Here is a 21,096-nt window from a genome sequence, read left to right as displayed (position 1 = left end):
AACTCATGCACTCGTTCTCTCTTTCCAAAAAAAAAAAAAAAAAAGAATTAAAAAATAAAGATGAATAAACAGATAAAAAGTAGAATCAAACCTATAAATACATAAACAAACTGATGGTTACCAGAGGGACGGGGGGTAGGAGGTTGAACAAAATGGGTGAAGGGGAGAGGGAGATACAGACTTCTAGTTATAAAATGAATGAGTTGCAGGAATAAAAGGCACAGCATAAGGAATAAATGCAGTGATATTGTAATAGCAATGTGTGGGGACTTGGGAATACAGCATAATATATAAACTTGTCAAATCACTATGTTGTACCTCTGAAACTAAAAAGCATTGTCTGATTATACTCAAATTTAAAAGAGCAAAAAAATAAAATTAGAGGACATATTTTTAAAAGAATACTTGAGGAGAACTGACAGCTAGTGAAGCTTCTGATCTGTGAATATGGTATAAGTCTTCTTTGTATGTTGGCTTTAATTTCTTGTCCAAATATTTTATATAATTCCCCTATGCATATATAAGAAAATAAATAGGAATTCTTATTTTTGCCCGAAGAAGTAACATAACAGACACTCACTCTCACAATTGATGGAGATCTTTCCATGTCCATACATAGAGCATTCTCATTGTTTCATGACAAATACTGTACCTACATCCATAATGTGTCATTACATATGCAGCCAGCCTCCACAGATGTACTTTGGGTTTGTTTCCAACTATACTGAAGCTGTAATGAATGATGTTGGTTATTTGAGCAGCCAGCTCTAACTCCTCACTCCTCCTTTAACCTGGCATGTGGGCCACAGCCTTAATAGGGGTCAGGAACTCAGAAAATAGTCTAGCTCTGGAAGTGGTTTCTCCTAATCCAGCCCCCCATTTTCCAGTTTATGGGAGTGAGGAGTAAAGCTCCAGGGTAGCCCCTCCAGTCTCTGCCTCACCTTAACTTCATTTCTTCTGCTCCACTCCAGTTCTCCATCAGCATAGGTGACCATGCATATATGCACACACTCACCAAGATGTAGAAGAAACCATTTTAAAGCCTGAGCTCTTGGCTCCTTCCCTCAAGATACCATGCTTGGATGACTACTAGACAGGAAAGAGATGACCCAAGATACAGAGTACATGGAGACATGACCTGGTAGGAGTCTCCAGACACCAGACTCAGCTACTAGAAGTGAGCGACAGTGGAGACTGTATCCAAGGAGGAGCTGAGATATACCTGCCTAGTGACACACGCAGGCCTGTAGGAACCTCTCTGTAGAGCCCAGGGTGGAAAGTGAAGGAAGAGAAAGAGAAGAAAGAAGAGGGAGAGATGTGGGATTGCAGAACAGGGCAGGCAAGAGTCTGAGGAGGCCAGACTGCCTGTCTCTCCCCTCTCCAGAACTTCCAGCCAGGGTACCCTCATGTCCAGGCTGTTGCTGATGCTGTACTGCTGTCCTCCAGTTGGAAGTGATCAGAGCCATGCTTCTCTGCACGTCTGGACACATCCTCCTGATGCTGCAGGTGCTGCACCCCCAGTTCCACTTTCAGGTTACTATGGGCACACGGTGTAGCAGGAGTGGCAGAAGTCCTCTGACCTTTAAACACCCTTGAAACCAGGTGATCCTCACTGGCCAATTACCAACACGATTGGTTTTCCTATGTATATATAAAGGGGACCGTCGAGGAGCTGTGGGGGACAACGCGGGGGAGTGGGGGAAGCTGTGACAATGGCCTTGGGAGCCGGAGCCCGAGGCTGAAGGGGCCGGGCTGGAACTCCAGCTGAGCGAGGCGGGCTGAGGTCGCTGATGCGCTGCCTTCCCAAAGCTGAGCTCTCTCGCTCTCCGCGGTTGGCGCCAGACCACCGACCCCACAGCTGAAGACCGACTCCGGGGAAATCGACGCCCTAGGGACGCGCGCAAGGCTGGCGGACACCGGCTGGCGGTCGTCGGGAGCGCGCACGTCTGGACGCCGCCGCGGACAATGCTGCTGCTGCTGCAACTGCTGTCGCTACTGCGGGAGCTCACGGCAGGTGACTGGGCGGAGAGTCTGGGGGCCAGGGGCAGAACCCCAATCGTTGCCCAGCAGAGCGCGGGTGGGGCTGGGGGAGGCAGGGAGAGATAGGCCACTTCCGGGTGTGGGGAACGAGGATGGTGGGAGAGCCGACCCAGGATTGTAGGAGACGCTAGGCCCTGCGTTAGAGCTCCTGTTTGCTGGCTCCCACGGTTACACCGGGATATGGATTAGAGTATACGGGAAACCGGCGGGACGTGGGGTGTTGGCGGTGACCCCGGCCTGGGACGCAGCCGATGCCATACCTTCTTGGGGGTGCCCTTGGGCACATCTGTTGGACGCCACTCGGTTTCTGGGGCCAGGTCCTCCAACAAGGCCCTGGTGAAGCCCTTGTGGAGTCAGGAATGTGAGAGCGGCTGGCACTTCCCCTGCTATCTAGCTGGGGCAGGCGCCCGCCCTTCGCGGTAGTCTCCCTGGAGCCTTAGCGAGGCTCTGTTGGGTTACCCGAGCATCCCCTGGCGTGGGTTGTTGGGTGAGGAAGATTTCTCTGACCTGGTCAGGAATTTCCATTCTTTCCCAATTTTAATTCTTCCAGCATTGGTAGCTGGGCCTGACATCATCCTGGACTCCCCCACCCCGCCCCCGGCTCCCATAGGGCACTGCCCATCCGGGCCGCATGTATACCCGAACATTTATTAGCACAGGCGGGGAAATGTCCACCATCATAGAAGTAACAATAGCTGGTCACCCTTACGCCAGGCTCTATTTTAAGTACTTCACATACAAGAAGCCATTTCAACTCACAGAACACTTCTCAATTTACTGTTTACAGATTTAATGTACGGCTCAGGACGCTAGGTGGCAGGATCAAAAGTCGGATTTTTTTTTTTTTTTTTTTTTTAATGTTATTTTTGAAGGAGAGAGAGACCATGAGCGGGGAAGGGGCAGAGAGAGAGGGGGAGACACAGAAGCTGCGGTGGGCTCCAGGCTCTGAGCAGTCAACATAGAGCCTGATGCAGGGCTGGAACCCAGGAACCGTGAGATCATGACCTGAGCTTTTAAGTCCAACACTTAACCGACTGCGCCACCCAGGAGCCCCAAAAGTCGGAATTCTTAACCTTTTCTATGCCTTAGACCCGGTCCCAGAATGTTTTCAATACATAAAATGAAATATATAAGGTTACAAAGGAATCTGATTGTTTCTACAAAGCTATTAAAATCTTTTAAATAGAAATATAAATGTGTGAGATGTAGAATGTATGCTTCTAAGTTAACACGTTTAATAACGCACTGAATAGCAACAATTCCCAGAATTTGTAAGTAGTGAGATTAAAGCATATTTCCAGGTGTCTGCAACAACTGGATTGTGATTCAAAAACACCTGTGGCTTCTGTCTGAGAACAAAGCACAGACCCTGCTAATCCTGCTGAGCTTTGTTGCCTTCATTCATCATGAGAGAAAAGCTAAATTTCAGCCAGAGGTTAGTGAAAATAAAGAGGTTATTTTTTTCCCTCCAAGTTGAGGCTCCCAAACTCAACAGGATGCATCTACAGAAGGATTCAGCCCTCAGCTCCCCACATGGAAAACACTTGAAGGAGAATCAGCTTGGATGTCTGGGAAGAAGATTGGGGAAGAGTTTGGTCCTTGGAATAGTGACCCCAAGGGCATGGGCCACTGTGTCTCTGGGCCAAGATTGTATAACCAGTCTTGGTTTTCAAGTTACATACAGCCTCTAGAGATTCTACTTACAGCACCCCCAAGTCCTCAGGTGTGATACAGGGGCATATGGGTGATTCTAGTTCTGCGTGGCAGGAATGGTCATGAGTGTGGGCACAAAGGCCCTGTAGCCTTTGTAGGGAATGGCCGGGATTGACTTAGGGAGACAGGACTCCAAACCAAAGAGGAGGAAAGGAGTGGAGGATAACCCCGGGGTTTACCAAACTGTAGGAGGGAGATGGCACACAGAGGGGAGGTAGCCAGAGGTTTTTGGCTGCCTGCTCACAACACTCCTGGATGCCAGTCTTTCCCTTTAGAAGCTAGGGAATGAGGAAGTGGCTTTCATGGGGCAGTTATCATGAGTGCTGCAGCAGGGAAGTTTGGAGTGGCCCAAACCTTAGAGGACTTGTTGAACTAAAGAAAGCTGGACCCCACCCCCAGAGCTTTTGATTCAGTAGGGCTAGGTTGGGTCCTGCAAATTTGCATTTCTAGAAAATTCCTAGGTGATGTTGATACAGCTGGTCCTGGAACCACACTAGATTCACTAGCCTAGAATGTTCTTTCCTCCTCACCAACTCCACTGCCTGGTAACTCACAGCTGGTGAGATCCCCTCCATGTTTCAGCCTATAAGGCCCCTGACCCCAGCACATTCCCACCCCAGGGTGTTTCTGGAGCCTGGTACTTCCTGCACCACAACGCTCATCAGCCCTGCTCACCTTATTGGACCTACTTATTTAATTGTTCAATTGCCACCTCCTTGTCAGACCTGAGCTTCCTTGGGCCCATGTCTGTCTTGGTTTCTCTCTGTCCCCACACACACCCCCACCTAGCTCAGTGCCTAGCTCATAGTAGTAGGGGCTCAACAGATGTTTGCCAAATGAGTAATGTCACAAGGGGAGAGGTCAGGACTGGCCCAGGTGAGCAAGTGTACAAAGCTGGGCAGGGCCAGGCAGAGCCAAGAGGGCATGGGCTCTTCACCTGGCAGCACATGAGCATTACCTGGGAGGTTTCAGTGCCTGCTAATGTCCTCTCCTCTTCCCTCCAAACCAACCAAATGTGTGTCCGTAGCAGAATTGTCAAAGCTGCCAGGAGGTACAGGGGCAGCTGGTTGGAAAACCTCTGGCAGAGGTATGAGCAACCCAGCCCTGGCTTCCCTCTTAAGTGGGAACAGCCTACCTCGCAAAAATGCAGTAAAAATGTCATGAATTAATCCTTATAAAGCTCTGGCACCAAGACCCAGAACTCAGCCCTTTTGGTTTTATACTTGCATGCTAAGGAAGTTTCTGGTCATTCCTGAGGCAAGGCTCCAATGTCCCTCTTCCCTTCCAATGTGCCTCTCTTTGTCATTTCATACCATCTCTCCAAGCAGAGACAAGGATGTGTAGGATGTTTATGCCTTGAGATTCATATTTCCCTTTTCCTTCTCCCCCATGCAGAGAGTCCCTGGGGGCTGCCTGTGGTAGCTGATGGCCCAGCTTCCTTAGCAAAGGTGGTGATGGCAGAACTGGCTGACCTGAAGTTAGAAAACAAGCCATGGCCTGGAGGTAAGGCTCTGCCCAAATGATGAAAAAGAAGGCAAGATGGCAGAGACCAGGAGCTCCCCCCCCACACCCCCCAAGCTTACAGAAGGGCATGTACAGTCTGGGACCCTGGTAGACTGTCTTTGCTTAGGTAGGGGACACAGAGGCCATACCGTCTGGAAGGTACCCCAGGGGGGCTTCGCTTAGGTATCTTTCCCCACCCTCATCCCCCCCGTACTCCAGCTCTCTTTTTCCCATGCCCACCTCTCCCTACCAGATAGGAAAGAACTAAGGCGAAGAAAATGATGTCCACAGAACCCTTCCTCCATGCCTATACTTCTTTGTGTTTATTTACCTCACCAAATGCTCCAGTGGAGCAGGTCACAGAGGAAGAAACCAAAGCCGGAAGCTGTGAAATAAGGTCACACAGCTAGAGAGTTGTAATCCACATGGATTGTAGGGAGGTGGGGCAGATACAAAAACGTCTACAGAGATTGGGGCAGGAAAGGGGTAGGGTACCTCATTCCCCACCATAGTCAGAGAAAAAGGGAGGCTGTGCATAAGAGGGCAGGACTGCCCCTTTTGTGTGTGGGGGGTGGGAGGGGTGGGTAATGTGGCCCAGTAACCAGGAATCAGCAGTGAGGGAAGGGGTGGATGATGACACAGAGCCTGAGGTAGCAGTGGGCATGTGGCCACTTTTGTGCCCCCAGCCAGCCACACACTGTTAGTCTTTATAATGTGTTCACTAAAGGGCAGGTGCAGGCCAGGGGACACCTTGAGAATCTGAATAATGCAGTCTGGCCCTGCTTTTTGCTACTGGTGTGAGCTTGGCAGTTGACTTTGCCTCTTTGGGGCTCAGTTTCCCCATAGACAGGAACAGTAGTGGCACAATACCTGCCCGATAAAATTGTCATGAGGGTTAATGGAGCCAAAATTTTGTAAAGTGCTCGGGACAGGGCCCAGCACCTAAGTGCTTTATAACTATTTTGTGATTTTAAAAAATAATACATTGATAGACTTCCCCTCATTTTTTAAACTAAAGTAACTGGCTACTGAGCAGCTAATATTAATAAATAGAAATGTTACCTAGGAAGCAAATTGTGCACTTGCCCCAACGAAACAACCAGATGTGTGTTGGTGTCTTTCCTGCAGGCCTGAACTTGGATCTCTTGTTCTTTCCCACCTTCCCACACCTAGGAAAGAGCATGTCAGCACCTGTGCGGCCTCTTTCCTTCAGTGGTGGGAATACCAGGGTCCCTGCACCCTCACTCTGCGTTCCCCAGGCCTCAGTCTTAGTGGCAGCTTAAAGACTGGCACAGCTTTCAGAGGACATCTCTCTTCCCAGACTGTGCATCTTTCTCTCCTTTTCAGGGCAGCAGAACCTCCAGAGCTCATGGGTTTGAACTGCTCACCAAACTCACAAGACACAACAGACTTTAGTCTCATGTTATATGTATTTGTTTTCTATAGCTGCTATAACAAGGGGACCACGGGGTGCCTGGATGACTCAGTTGGTTAAGCGTCTGACTTGGGCTCAGGTCATGATCTCACTGTTCATGGGTTCGAGCCCTGCGTCCGGCTCTGTGCTGACAGCTCAGAGCCTGGAGCCTGCTTCAGATTCTGTGTCTCCCTCTCTCTCTGCCCATCCCCCACTCGCACTCTGTCTCTCTCACAAAAATAATAAATAAACATTAAAACAAAATTTAAAATAAAAGGGGGGGGACCACAACTTGGTAGCTTAAGACAACATACATTTATTTTCTTAGATTTCTGAAGGTCAGAAGTCCAAAATGAGCTTCACTGGGCTAAAACTAAGGTACCACAGGAAAGCTCCCTACAAAGGCTCTCAGGAAGAATCCATTTCTTTGCTTTTTCCAGCTTCTAGAGCTGCATTCCTTGGCTCATGGCACCTTCCTGCCTCTTTCTCTGTTCCATCTTCACATTATCTTCTCTGATAGTCATGGAATCTTCCTCTGTCTCCGTTTCATAACAACACATTTATGGCCTGCCTAGATAATCCTGGATAATCTCCCCATCTCAAGATCCTTAATTTTTTATTTCTTTTTATTTTTTATTTATTTTATTTTTTAACCTTTTTTATTATCTTTTTTTACAATCATCATTAAGCTCAAGATCCTTAATTTAATCACACCTACAAAATCCCTGTTACTATATAAGGTAACATTCATAGGTTCTAGGGATATCTTGTGGGAGTGGGGGGCATGATTCAGCTACCATACTGTGTTCCCTTAGTTGTGGAGGAGGCAGGACAGAAACTACAACATGCATGGCTTCCCCACCACTCAGGAGGCCCAGCAGCTACCCAAGGGCACAGGCTCTTTGCCCTCCGTCACCCCACAAACAAGCAGAGCTTCTGCAGATCACAGCCAAGGAGAAGGTGGGTCACCTTAACATAGAGAAGCCACAACCTCTCTTCCTTTCAAGGCCTGCATGCCTGTTTACAGCTCCCAGCCCAGGAGCATCCCACTAATCTTAACTCAGTGGTTTGCAAGGAAACAACACCCTGAGACTCAGTCATTTCCCAGGAGGCCCACACCAGTCCAGACCTGGTATCAGTTCTTCACTCAAACACTTTCAACGTTGATCCCTCTCACCTCCCATAAGGAGGTTTCATCAGTGTGAGAAGAGGGCTCCTCTGTATTCTTCCTAAGCTTAGAAAAAGCAGGCTTGGGGCACCTGGGTGGCTCATTCGGTTAAGCATCCAACTTCGGCTTATGTCATGATGTCACAGTTCATGAGTTCGAGCCCTACATCAGGCTCTGTGCTGACAATTCAGAGCTTGGAGCCTGCTTCGGCTTGTGTCTCCATCTTTCTCTGCCCCTCCCTGCTCTCACTCTCTCTCTCTCTCTCTCTCTCTCTCTCTCTCTCAAAAATAAACATTTAAAAGAAAGAAAGAAAAAGCAGGCTCTGGGGAGAGAATCTGGGCTCTTCCCTTTCTAGTTACGACTTTGGGTGCTGTACTTGCTCTCCCCTGGGCTTCAGTTCCCTCATCTGAGAAACAGGGCCAATCACATCAACTTCTCGGGTTTATCCTAAGGATCAGCTGAGATGGTGAATGAAAAGCAGTTAGACTGGTGTAGGGCACACAGTGGTCACTGTCCAAAACTGACAGCTCTGATCATCATCATTGCCCTTCATGTTCTTGTTTTTTGTCCAACTCAGTAAACGCTGGAAGTGTCCACTGTATGCCAAGCATGGTGTTCTTCCAAGACCCGTGGAAACACTAGTGGCACAGTCAGATGTATTGCCCGCCTTCATGAAGCCCACAGTTTCATAGGGAGCCCAGAGACCCCTGAGGGATGTCTGGGTGGAATCAGAAGGGGTTCCTGGAGGAAGGGATGCTGACCTTCAAACCTGAGGGCTGAGGAGACATTGGCCGAGAGAAGAGAGGGAGCAGCAGGAACTGCAGGTACAAAGCGCCTGGGCAGAGTTTGATGTGGTTATAAAATAGCAGAAGGAGTTGTGAGGATGGGGATGCATTTGACTCATCCCTTCATATCTGAATATTCAAATGTTAACCACCTGTTGTGTGCCAGCAGCTGTTGCAGGCTGGGAAAGAAGGATGATCCTTTTTTTTTTTTTTTAATTATTATTTTTTTTTTAATTTTTTTTTTCAACGTTTTTTATTTATTTTTGGGACAGAGAGAAACAGAGCATGAACGGGGGAGGGGCAGAGAGAGAGGGAGACACAGCATCGGAAACAGGCTCCAGGCTCTGAGCCATCAGCCCAGAGCCTGACGCGGGGCTCGAACTCACGGACCGCGAGATCGTGACCTGGCTGAAGTTGGATGCTTAACCGACTGCGCCACCCAGGCGCCCCCTTTTTTTTTATTTTGAAAGAGAGAGCACAAGCGAGAGGCAGAGAGAGAGGGAGAGAGAATCCTAAGTGGACTCCATGCTGTCAGTGCAGAGCCCAACACAGGGCTCAATCCCATGAACCCATGAGATCATGACCTGAGCCAAAATCAGGAGTAGGATGCTTAACCGACTGAGCAGCCCAGGTGCCCCAGGAGAATGATCCTTACAGTAATCTCTGGCCTTGGGGAATGGATGTTACAGGGGAGAGACAGACTATGAACAAGATAAACAGAAAAAGTGCATGTTCTCTAGGAGGTGGTAATAATGCCCTAGAGAAAAACACTGTTGGGAGTGCTGGGGTTGTAAGTATTTAACAGAGTGGGCAAGGAAGGCTTTACTGGGAAAGCAGCATTTGAACAAAACCTGTTGTTTTTTTTTTTTAATGTTTATTTATTTTTGAGACAGAGAGACAGAGCACAAATGGGGGAGGGGCAGAGAGAGAGAGGGAGACACAGAATCTGAAGCAGGCTCCAGGCTCTGAGCTGTCAGCACAGAGCCTGACACGGAGCTCGAATTCACGGACCATGAGATCATGACCTGAGCTGATGTCGGATGCTTAAACGACTGAGCCACCTAGGCGCCTCCTGAGCAAGACCTTTTAAAAAATTAAGGGAGTAAGCCCTGGGTGAATCTCTGAGAAAGGTGGACTGAGGTTTTTTTTTTTAAAGATACAGCATTTGTTTTCGTAGCTTGAGTCAGGCCTGGCTGCTAAATAGATTTCATCTCCAGCATCAAGTTGAATGGATGAGTTGGTGCTTCTGGAGATAGTGGAGAACAAATATTAGGGCAGCATTTGGACATAAAGAGAAGAGATGACTAGCACTGTCTGCTACGGGAACAGGAGTAAGTGGAGAGTGCAGTCAAGATGCCACCAACTTGGCAGCAATGGTTCAAACCAGGAGTGATGGCTCAGCTTCATCAGGCATCTCTGGGGAATGAATAACTTCACGTAAATTAAGCTTAAAAACAATCAATTTTTTTTAATGATACCTTTTTTATTGTGAGACGGAAAAACAGTAATCATACTTACAGAGATGAGTGTAAAGCATGAGCAAGTAAGCCTGAGTCAGGAGCTGAGAAACTTCCTAAAAATAAAGTCCACAAGCCTGAGCAAATAAACTTTGGCCTCAGTGCTTGCTTGCTTGCCTGATTGATTGATTCTTTATTTGAACTATTTGGATACACTTATTTTCTTAACTGAAATTCTCAGTTCTTGCTCTTACTGATAAGCAAATACTCTGGATAGGTTTCCACCGCCAATCCCATCAGTCACCCAACCTGTGGTGCAGATCCTGGCAGTGCATAGGAGCCTTATTGTTTCATATCTTCACAGGGACACACTCTCTCCACTACCACTACCTGGCCCTATCAGAGCCAGGCCCGGACCTTCCTCAGTTTCTGGCTGTAGGCTACGTGGACGACCAGCCTTTCATCCATTATGACAGTCGTGTGGACAGAGCCAAGCCCCAGGCCCCGTGGATGGCAGCTGTGGACACCCAGTACTGGGAAACAGAGACCCAGAAGCAGAGAGCCTGGGCAAAGGTGCAGCAGGTGGAGACATGGACTGTGATGGGCTACCACAACCAGAGCAGTGGTGCGTCAGAGGCTCCTGCCACCCCACATCCTCCTTCCTTCATACTTTGCATGCTGACCCTCTGGGCAGCCATGCCCTTCCAGTTGGGAACAGAGGTCACTCCACTGAGCCCATAAGAGGGTACAAGGCATGCTCCTGATGCATAGCTTTCCCACCACAAGGACCAAGCAGGGGCCATAGGGGCCTTCAGAATAAGTTGTGGCTCCAGTGGCCAGCCCATTGGGCTAGCACAGCAAGCATCCACAGAAGTTAGGGACTCACAACACCTCCCCTTCAGCTACCCATGGTTCCAGACCTCAGCAGACTGGCAGAGGCAGAGGCTTTTCCCTACCTCATCCCTCATCCTCACCAAACACTTAAATCACACCCACCCACCAGGCTCTCAGACACCAACTCTGCCATGCAGGGAGGGAAGCCAAATGAACTTGAACTAGGCAGACAGCTCAGGGTGGGAAAGAGAACCTAGTTAAAAACCCCTGCTCTACCCAGTGTTAGGTATAGCATTCTCTCAGGCTTCTGCTTCCTTATCTCAGCAAAGGCTAGCTCATGCCTACTGATGGCTGCTGCTAATGCTGCATGTGTGCTTGTGGGGCACTTGTTCTCAGCCCTTTCCCATCCTGTCCCTGGAAACCCAAACTGAAGCCTCAGGTCCCAGATGCCTCAGAGGGAGTAGATTTAAAAGCCCAAGGCTGGGACAAGCTATACATTAGCCCAGGGGCCCCAGAATAATAAGCATGACCAGCCCCCAGGTGCTGTGGCAGCAGCCAGGTTCACATTTTAACATCTCTTTCACATCTCTGAAATTGGGGTGTGATTTCATCTTACCACGAGTGTATTTTAAGGACATCTTACTTCCATAAGTAGCAGAGTTTTCCTCCTAATAACAATGCCTGTAGTTATGTATGCAAGTGTTCTCACGTGAGAAGCCCAACGGGTTTCTCAGCCCTGGCCTGCTCATGAAAATTAACCAGGGAGCATTTTTTGTAAATGGCACCACTCTGACCCCCTCCCATCCTTCAGAGGCACCCATGGGTGGTGGGCTTCTCCCCAGCCTCAGGGATACGACCTATAGCCCAGGCAAACCGCAGCCTGCTTGCCCACATGCACAGGCACACACAGCACTCAGCGAACGTTCGGCTGTGAGATCCGGGAAGACGGCTGTACCAGCAGCTTCTGGCAGTTTGGCTTTGATGGCCAGGACCACCTGTCACTGGACCTGGAGACTCTGAGCTGGGTGTCAGCCAAGCCTGTGGCTGTGCAGACCAAGCGTTGGTGGGAAACAGAGCGCTGCTATGCCGAATACGACAAGGCCTACCTGGAGGGCCTCTGCCTCACTTCCCTGCACAGGTACCTGGAGCTGGGCAGCCAGAGCCTCACCCGGAAAGGTAAGGTGCAGCCTGTGGCAACACAGAGGGGCCCACACTCCCGTTCTCGAGGATCTTGGCGGGGTGAGGAGATAGGCTGTGTTTCCCTGGCTCAGACAAGCCCAATTGGCCCCAGAAAGAAGGCTGACTAGCCAACAGCTTCCTCAAGTAGGGCAGCACAGAAGCTTGGACCTTGGGCCCTCATTCCAGGTGAGGTAGAATGGGGAGTTCATGCCCCATGATATGGTCTTGGTGAATGAGGCTCTGACTCTGGGCCTCATTTTATTCATCTATAGAATAAGTAGGTTAAACTAGTTGGCTCATAAAGTCCTTTGCGCGTTTAACATCCTGTGGTTCTCTTTGGGAAATGGACCTCAGGCCCCAGGGGATAGCATCCATCACTAGGCCAGTCCCTGGACTACTGGGGACTGCCAGGGAAGCTGAGGCTCTTTGTCCCCACACCCCTCATGCTAAACATGCTCCTCAGACTCCAGGTGCATCCTAAATTCTTGACTCCAGCCAGCAGGGCTGGAGATACAAGGACTAGGATGGACCCTAGGGAAGGTGGGTGCATGGGGGTGCTGAGGCAGAGGCCTCACTGGCTACTAGTGGGTAGGGCTGGTCAGAACACTCAACACAACATGGATGTTCGGTGATGGACTGGTGGGATGTGAATCAGCTGAGGCAATGGGGAGGACATTCCTTGAAGGTAAGGCAGGGAAAATAACATCAAGAGAAGATGTGATTATGAGAGTAGAGTGTGTGTGGGTGGGGCGGTGGTCAGGGCTCAGGTACTGGAGCCTAGCCTGCAGATCCACGTCCTGGCTCCAGGACTGGCTAGCTGTGTGACCTTGGGCAAGTTACTTGCCCTTTCTGTGCCTGAGTTTCCTCATTAGTATTACAGGGATGGTAACAATAGCCCCTGCCTCCAAGAAGCACCATATTGGTGTTTTAAATGAGTGTTGAGCTCTCATCCAGCAGCAGGGGGATGTTCTACACACATATCACCTGATGAATTCATCAGGAATCTCCACAGAAACAGAACCAACAGGATGTGTTTAGAGAGAGAGAAAGAGAAAGGGACATATTTAAGGAATCCGCCCATGTGATTGTGGAAGCTCGGGAGTTCCAAGATCTGCAGTTGGCAAACCTGGAGACCTAAGGGAGCCAATGTTTCAGTTTGAAACTATAGTCAGGAAAAGACTGATGCCCCAGCTGAAGGTATTTCTTCTTACTCAGACTTTTTGCCCTGTTCAGATCTTCAAGTGATTGGATGGAGTCCACTCACATTGGGGACAGCAATCTGCTTTACTGAGTCTACTGATGCAGATGTGAATCTCACCCAGAGTAATGCTTGAGCAAATGCCTAGGCACAGTGTGGTCCAGTAAAGTTGACACATAAAATGAACCATCACTCACGGATTATGTCATTTGGAACAATCCTGAGAGGAAAAAACAAAGAATCCCTATCCGGCCCTGAGAGACTGGAGGATTGTGGACAGGAGTCAGGCTGGGCTTCAATTCCAGGCTGTCTGGCTCCAGAGCTACACACATGACCACCTCCTTCCAAAGTGAGGGAAGGACCATCATTCTTGCTTTCACTTCTTGTTAGACACCTATCATGTGCAAGAAGTCATGGAGGAAGTATGTAAAGTCTCTGAGAAAGCCACAGGGTTTCTGTGGGTAGAAGGGGTGTCCTCCACCCTGGAAAATGCTAGAGCAGCCCAGGATCAGGCATGAGGAATGAGCAGAGAGCAGCTTCTCACCAGCCTTCCTCCCTCAACCTCTCTCTGCAGAGCCGCCCAAAGTGCAAGTGACAAGACACACAGCTGAGGATGGGAGCATCACACTGAGATGCTGGGCCCGGGGCTTCTACCCACGGGACATCTCATTGAGCTGGTGGCTGGGGGAGGAGGAACTGGTTCAAGAGACCGAGTATGTGGAGACACGCCCCGGTGGAGACGGTACCTACCAGACATGGGCGGCCGTGCGGGTGCCAGCCAGGATGGAGAATGGGTACATTTGCCATGTGCAGCACTCCAGCTTGAACCATACACTCACTGTGGCCTGGGGTGAGGAGATGGGCTTGGTAGAGGGGATGGGGAGGAGCAGGGGAGGGTCCCAGGGAACCCAGAGACAGTCCCATGGCATGGGGCTGGTGCCCCCTTTTCTCTGCCGTCCTTAGAAGCACCCTCTCATCAGTGGATAACCAGTGCCAAGGTTATCTCCATCATCTTCACCATCACTTTCTTGCTGGTGGCTGGAGTTTTGACTTTCATCAAGCAGTACTCTCAAGGTAGGTAGGGAAGAAAAAAAAAAGTGGTGGAGGGTCCTCACAGCCAGCTCAACCCTATAGGGAGGAATGCTCTGCTCCCATCCCTTCCACCAGAACTGTTCTCTCTTGGGAAGAAGCAACTACTATTGAACACCTGTCCCCATCTGTGGAAAAGCCCAAGTACCCACACCCAATAGCCATACATTGCCCTAAAGACACTGTGGATCACACAGCCAGGGAAGACCACTAGGATTGACCTTCAAAAGACCCGAGAGGGGGAGAGGGAGTGGAAGGTGGGTACCTGGGACCCCCACCTCTGCCTACCACCCACCTAGTCTCTCCTTTTGTGTTCTTTTTCCCATAGCCAGGAATAAGGAATCTTGCAAACAAGCCCCAGGTGATTGTGGGATGGGTGGGTTGGGGAGAGGAAGCCCCAGGTGCTCCCAAGCATGGCTAAGATGCCTGAAAACCAAAAATGGAGGCAGGGTGGTGGGTGGAAGCTTTCAGTCTCCAGCATGGCCTCATCCCTCACCCTCTGCTCCCTCCCACCATCTGGGAGCCAGGTGGAGGGGGCAGGGAGCACTCCATTGAGCCACTGCTGAGTTTGGGAGAGGGCTGGGGAGCAGTCTGGATCACCTCCCTACTTTCTCCCTGCAGGTGGAGAGGAGCCTCATAATTCCCAAAACCCAATGAGCGTGGAGGCTGCTCAGCTGCTCTGCTGACACAAGTTCACTGTCACAGATCAAGGAGGTGTTTTATAGAGGGTTTGGGGGCATCCAGTGTGCTAGCTGGCTGGCAGTGGTGATCCAACTGTGAAGGGCCCACCCCACCTCAAAACTGAGCCCTCCTCAGCTCCGTCAGCCTCATCACAAGCAGTCTGGGCCACTAAGATAGATTTGCCATCTTCCTGAAGTCCTTTTAAAAGTCTAATTGTCTCCAGTTTGGGGGCGTGGGAAGGAGGGCAGTAATAATTCCTCAGATCGGTTCACACTTGACAATTTGCACGATAATTTCATGTAAAGTGTAAATCCCACCTGAGCCTCTCAGGTACTCTGTGAGTTCGGTGATGGTATTCTCACCTCCACTTCCCCAACATGGAAACCACAGCTATGGGAAGTTAAGGAAGAACCAGAACAGTCAAGGAGTTATGGGGGCAGCATGGCCAAATGCCTACCTCCTTTTATAAATGTGTTCTTGTGTGTATGTATATTTTCTTTTATAAAGATTGGAGTGTTGGGGGGTGTGAGGATATGTGGTTCCTGCAGGGTGAGGGTGGGTGTGTGAGGACAAGGGGGTCCATGATGTGTGTGAGGGTGTGTAGGGAGTGACGGTGTATGGGGGGGGTGTGTAGCAGGGGGTGACTTTGTGTGTATGAGAAGTTCAAGGGACAGGTGCTCAGGGACCTGTTAGCCCAGGGCAGCTGAAGGATGGAAAACAATACAGTCAGTATTTTCCATCCTGTCCTCTTGAATGGTTTGAATTTTTACAATAAGTACATGTTACTTTTACAATAAGGGGAAGAGAAGTTTCACTATGTCCTGTGGAAATGCTTGTTAAGAATTCTTGTTAAGGATGTGTCTGGGAAGGTCCAGCCTCTCCTTCTCTGAATTTCAGTATAGCAGAAACCCTACGTCTCCTTTGTAAATAAGAATCTCCTGGGGAGCACACATTTTTGTTTATTGAGAGAGCAGTTCAAGTCTCATGGCCAGCCAGCAGATGTGCAAAGGGAGAGGACTCCAGAGCCACAGCAGAGGGACCACTCCACTGGCATAAAGGACACAAGGTTGTGCCCTTCACAGGGCACCCTCTGCCTCTCTGTAGAGCCCCAAGGCATGACTAAGCCTCTTGTGGGGATTTCTGAAACCTTCATGTCTGCAGCCCTGGGAGGCCCCAAGCTGAAGGATGTGAAAGATTTGTGATACTAGACAGATTCAGCCTGCCCTGGTGGCCTGAAGAACCTCGGCAGTGAGCTTGCAACTATGTGATTGCACTGAAAATGTGTCTCTAATGTCTGTCTGCCTGTCTTAGTGCTGCCATCAGGATCCATGCTGTGCTGGTTCTGAGCACTTTTACATGTACTAAACTGTGTGATCCTCATAACACGCCTGTGTGGGAGAATTAATAATCCTGTGCTACAGGTGAAGACATTGAAGCCCAAGGTCGTATGGCTGGTTTGTGCCAGAGCCAGGACATGAAACCAGGAAGTCTGTGGCTGCAGTCTGGGCACTTCACTACTGCACCAAAAACCTCAATGACATCTGTGCCATTCTGTAAATGGGTACGTAAGCACAAATCTGCAATCCCTTATCTGCAGTTGTGAAAACCCTAACCCAAAACCAGAAGTTCCTTCCTTATTTTGGCATCAAAACCCAACCTGAAGTGAAGTGAGGCTATTTGTAGGCCAGTGTGCCTTTTCACAATTTTCCACAGATATATTGATATATTTGATTATGGAGTGGTGCCCCAGACAAACTCTGGAGATGTTATGTAACATTCAGCATCTGTACTTTGGCATTTTCTAAAGCCCAAAGAATTCTAAATTCTTAAATACATCTGGCCCCCAGGGTTTCAGGTAAGGGCTGTGGACCTGTATTAATAAGATTTTGTGATAATAAATATTTTATTTTTACACTTGTCTGTACAGTGAAAATGTTGAGGCACAAGGTGGGTCTGGCCCACACCAATGGAAGGCACAAGTGCCTGTGCTGTCCTTTGAAGATGTGCTTAGGATCTCCAGAGCAAAGGTCAAAACTCCATCCCTGAGGAGCATGAGGGCCCAGTGTATTTGTGGAGAAGCAGATGGGAGGAGGCTCTGGTCAGTCAGTCTCACTTTGAATTAGTATAGCTATGTCACATTTCTGTCCCCCTACCCCCAAAGACATCAGGCTCCTTCACCCACAGCTAACTTTACCCACCCCATCCTCCAGCATTGGTCCTGCCTAGTAAAGCATAGGCCTTAGACCAGCAGTTTGTGTGGCTTCTTTGATACAGAGGTTTTGTAAATTCAGGGAGCCTTAGACGAGGTACTCATCTCACTGACACTGGCTTCTATAAGTGTGAGCCTTGGGCAGAATGGGCTAGAATTTCCTGTTCAGTTCTGCGCATCTCTATGTGCAGAACTCTGAGAACTTCTTGGGCTGCAGGATTGTAGGACCATCTCTCTGATGAGGAGAGAGGGCAGAAAGGCCATGGACTGATACAGTTTCAGAACGGTGCCTACAGGATGGCAGCAGAGCCCCAGCCACCTGCCACAACCCAAAGGGTAGGGTCACCACTTACCAGAGTGGCCTCATTGGCTACTTGGTTTAGAAATGCCTGAGGGCTTGGGCTATGCTGTCTGTATCTGCCCTAGATAGCCATTCCTTTTTTTCACCTCACTTCCTTTTCCTGATGGCTTTCCTCAACCTCCACCTACCTGACCTTCCCGGTAGTTGGGAACCTGACAACTGCATGGGAACCTGGGACTCTGGGGACAGGGCCTGGTAGACAAAAATATCTTGAGGAGAGGGGTGGCCACTACACTGCCCCCTAACATGGAGGGGGGGGCTGTTCTCCCCTTTCCTGAGTCCTACTAACCCAATAACTTCTAGTTCACACCCCTGAAAGAATCTGATCTTCTTGTTGCCAAGGGCACCACCATTCTGACCTTCATGAAGTATCTGCTCTATAACTGGATTATGAGATCTTGGCAACTGAGCATCCTTCAGCTTTATTTTGTTTCAATCATATTTCCTTTACAGACTAGTTCAGTGTTTTGCCCATGGAACCATAAAATAAATTTTAGACCTAAAGGAACCCCATATAGCACCCTACAAGCCCCTGATAATTTGACACACTCTCCCCCACAAACCCCATGATCATGCCACCTCTCTCTGCTTCTCATGTTAGAGTCCTTCCTGTCCAGGATGTCAGCTCTCTCCAGTGCACATCTCTCTTTCTCTTCCACCCACATCCCAAGCATATATTGGTTTAAGTCCAGTGCACCTGCAAAACCTGAGACAAAGGAACATGCACCAGCGCCTCATGGCCAGGTAGGAGGTGAACCTGGGAGTCCCGAGTCTAATTCCACAGAGGGATGAACAGGCCCAGAAAATAGGGTGGTCTCGCTTAACCCAGGCCTTGCTCCCTCTCCCATTTTTGTTTCTCTGCTTAGCAATGGCTGGTCAGTGATCTCAACCAAAAGACAGGGGCTCTGGACCCAGCAGGACCAGCCTAGATGCCCTGCCTGCCTACGTCCCTGGTTCTTTCCTCAGCCACTCCTGCCTGGAGAGAAGCTCGTGAGAGGACAGAAGGCAAACACAGAGGGAGTTCATCTGAGCCCCAAGTGTTCCCCTGGGTGCCCCCTGATTACTACCACAGTCTTAGGAGTAGACAGAGGCAGGAGGGCAAGTGAGGAGGGTTCTAAGCACACTTGGAAGCAGTAAAGGGGCCTACAAATCTGGCAAGGACAAGAAGACAGCTTTGCAAAAAATCACAGACCCACAGGAAAAGCAACCTTCTCACCCAGCAGGGCAATACTTCCACTAGCTGCTCCTGAGAACTGCTTCTCTCTCTCAGCCTAGACTGGCCTGACCTTGGGTCAGAACCATGGGATCTCCATCCACAGGCCATTCCCTCACTCACAGAGGCCAAGACATCTTCCCCACGGGAGGAATGCTACATCAGACTTCTCTAGTCTTCAGGCTGCACTGAGATACCCCTCCACTGACACAGATCTTACCTGCTAACCCTCTGGACTCTAGTCCCAAACCATGACATTTTCCAGACCACCATATTTAGGGCAGAATTCAGTGTGGCCTGGAATTGTGCTTTGTGATGATGTGTCGAATGAATGAATGCATTGATTAATATATAATAAATTATGAGTATTCGATGAATATTAGCTTCTATGTCCACCAAATACTAAGGCTTCCTTACAGGCTATCCCCATTGCAGCCTCAGTCCTGTAAGTAACTGCACTGTTCCAATCCTAGAATGCCACACCTACTCTCCCCACAGCCTCCAGGAATTCTCTGAGACTTGTGCTCAGGTCATGCTCCCAGAAGCCCTCCTAGCCATCCCTGCTCTGAGGTTCCATGATGCCCACAGCACATGTCTCTCGGGTGTGTCCAGGCAGTCAGGGCCTGGCCAGCAACAAAGACCAGGAGGAAGGCCCAGTCCTGGACGAGTCTTTTTTTTTTTTTTTTTTTTAATCCCCTAACTTCCTGAAGAAGCTCACAGACCAATGTAAACAGAAGAGGATTGAAGACACAGGCTGTTTCATTTGTGTCTCTTTAGCCTTGCCCCTAGACTGCCACGTAACTGAATAGTAAGTTCCAGAATGGAATCACACAGCTTCACCTCAAGACAAACAGCTAGGGAAAAGGGAGTCAGTCTGCCAGTCTGCCCTATGCCAAAAGGCTGACCCTCAGGTTTCTCTAGGCCTGCTTCTTGGCCACATTGACGGAGCCACATGCTAGAGCAAATCCAGGACAGGGAGAGATACAGAGAGCCAAAGCATTGCAGTGACAATGGAGGAGAAGCTGAGCCTGAGTTAAGGAAGATGAAGGCTGTGCCAAAACTCATTTTCCCTTCACAGAGTACTAAGCTCAGAAGGCAAAATCTGTCCTTGCAACCACCTCCTGAGACATTTGCCTGGGAAGAAACAGCCAGCGGGAGGGAGCTAGGGAGTGTCTGAGAATGTTGGGAGCAGGGAGAATATTGCAGGCTCCAAGTTAGACCTGACCATGAATCAGATGGGGCTTGGGGGGTTGGGAGGGTGGATTCTTACCCGCACAGGCTCCCTGATCTTCCCCACCAAGACACCAGAGGAGAAGACACAGGGGAACTGTCCTGGATCATATGTCTTTCATCCAGCATCTGTCCCCATCAGGAAATGGGGTGCCTGGCACTCATCATCTTCAACTCTAAAGGCTAGCTGGAAAGGAGGTGGTGAGGGGCGCCTGGGTGGCTCAGTCGGTTAAGCAGCCGGCTCAGGTCATGATCTCGCGGTCCGTGAGTTCGAGACCCGCGTCAGGCTCTGTGCTGACAGCTCAGAGCCTGGAGCCTCTTTCAGATTCTGTGTCTCCCTCTCTCTGACCCTCCCCCTTTCATGCTCTGTCTCTCTCTGTCTCAAAAATAAATAAATGTTAAAAAAAAAAAAAAAAAAAAAGAAAGGAGGTGGTGAGGTGAAAAGAATGCCCTTTGAAAGAAATGAGTTGGGGGACACGTTGAGCTTGAGGTGTCCCCTAAATCCCTGATAATGACAACAGGCTGCTCCTGAGATCCCTAACTTTGTGTGCTGCCTGAGGACTGGTACCTCATGCTAGCTGACCTGGTCTGCTCTGGGGAGGTGCCAGCAAGGAGAGGCCTGGGGTAGCACTCCAGAGGCCTAGTTACTACCTCTCACTCAGCCTCAGTGTCCCACTCTGGTCCAGCCCCACCCATCCCAGTGAAATAACCAAAGTGCAGGGGGCTCTTAATTCCAAGGTTTAAATAATAACAGTTAAGTAGGATGTACTCAAAACTAAACCTATGTATCCCTCTGACCTAGTAACTTGACTCCTAAATCTTACATCCAGAAGAAGAAAATCCATACATATGTTCACTAAATGACAGATTCAAGTGTTCAAAGCACTGTTCATAATAGCCCCAGACTGGAAACAACCCAAATGCCTCTCAACAGAAGAACAGGTAAACAAATTTGCTCTACTTACACAATGGAGCAGTTATACCAAATTGGAATGAAGAATTTACTACTACATACAACAGCA

General features: G+C 49.4%; 1 protein-coding gene across 8 annotated transcripts; it reads left to right on the top strand.

Annotated features, from left to right (window-relative positions):
• The first annotated feature begins 233 nt into the window (after positions 1-233).
• Positions 234-19,221, top strand: LOC101094232 (H-2 class I histocompatibility antigen, Q10 alpha chain-like). Of its 8 annotated transcripts, XR_006597484.1 has the most exons (11): positions 3,009-4,840; positions 5,149-5,256; positions 10,445-10,705; positions 11,815-12,090; positions 13,866-14,141; positions 14,255-14,365; positions 14,709-14,741; positions 15,002-16,622; positions 16,989-17,159; positions 18,233-18,375; positions 18,498-19,221. XR_006597484.1 is itself a non-coding variant. In XM_023253928.2 (8 exons), the coding sequence occupies exons 1-8, from the start codon at positions 1,966-1,968 to the stop codon at positions 15,064-15,066; spliced, it is 1,179 nt and encodes a 392-aa protein (XP_023109696.1). In that variant the 5' UTR covers positions 234-1,965; the 3' UTR covers positions 15,067-16,973. The 8 variants fall into 8 exon arrangements, 5 of the variants coding, with proteins under 5 accessions (XP_023109696.1, XP_044912992.1, XP_044912988.1 ...); XR_006597480.1 differs by lacking the exon at positions 16,989-17,159; XM_023253928.2 differs by lacking the exons at positions 3,009-4,840; positions 16,989-17,159; positions 18,233-18,375; positions 18,498-19,221 and adding an exon at positions 234-2,014 and having other exon boundaries at positions 15,002-16,973.
• Positions 19,222-21,096: the final 1,875 nt, after the last annotated feature.

The sequence above is a fragment of the Felis catus genome, chromosome A1, assembly GCF_018350175.1.
Source record: "Felis catus isolate Fca126 chromosome A1, F.catus_Fca126_mat1.0, whole genome shotgun sequence".
Taxonomy (NCBI): domain Eukaryota; kingdom Metazoa; phylum Chordata; class Mammalia; order Carnivora; family Felidae; genus Felis; species Felis catus.
The sequence above is the reverse complement of the archived record's forward strand: the minus strand, read 5'-3'. Positions and strand labels throughout refer to the sequence as shown.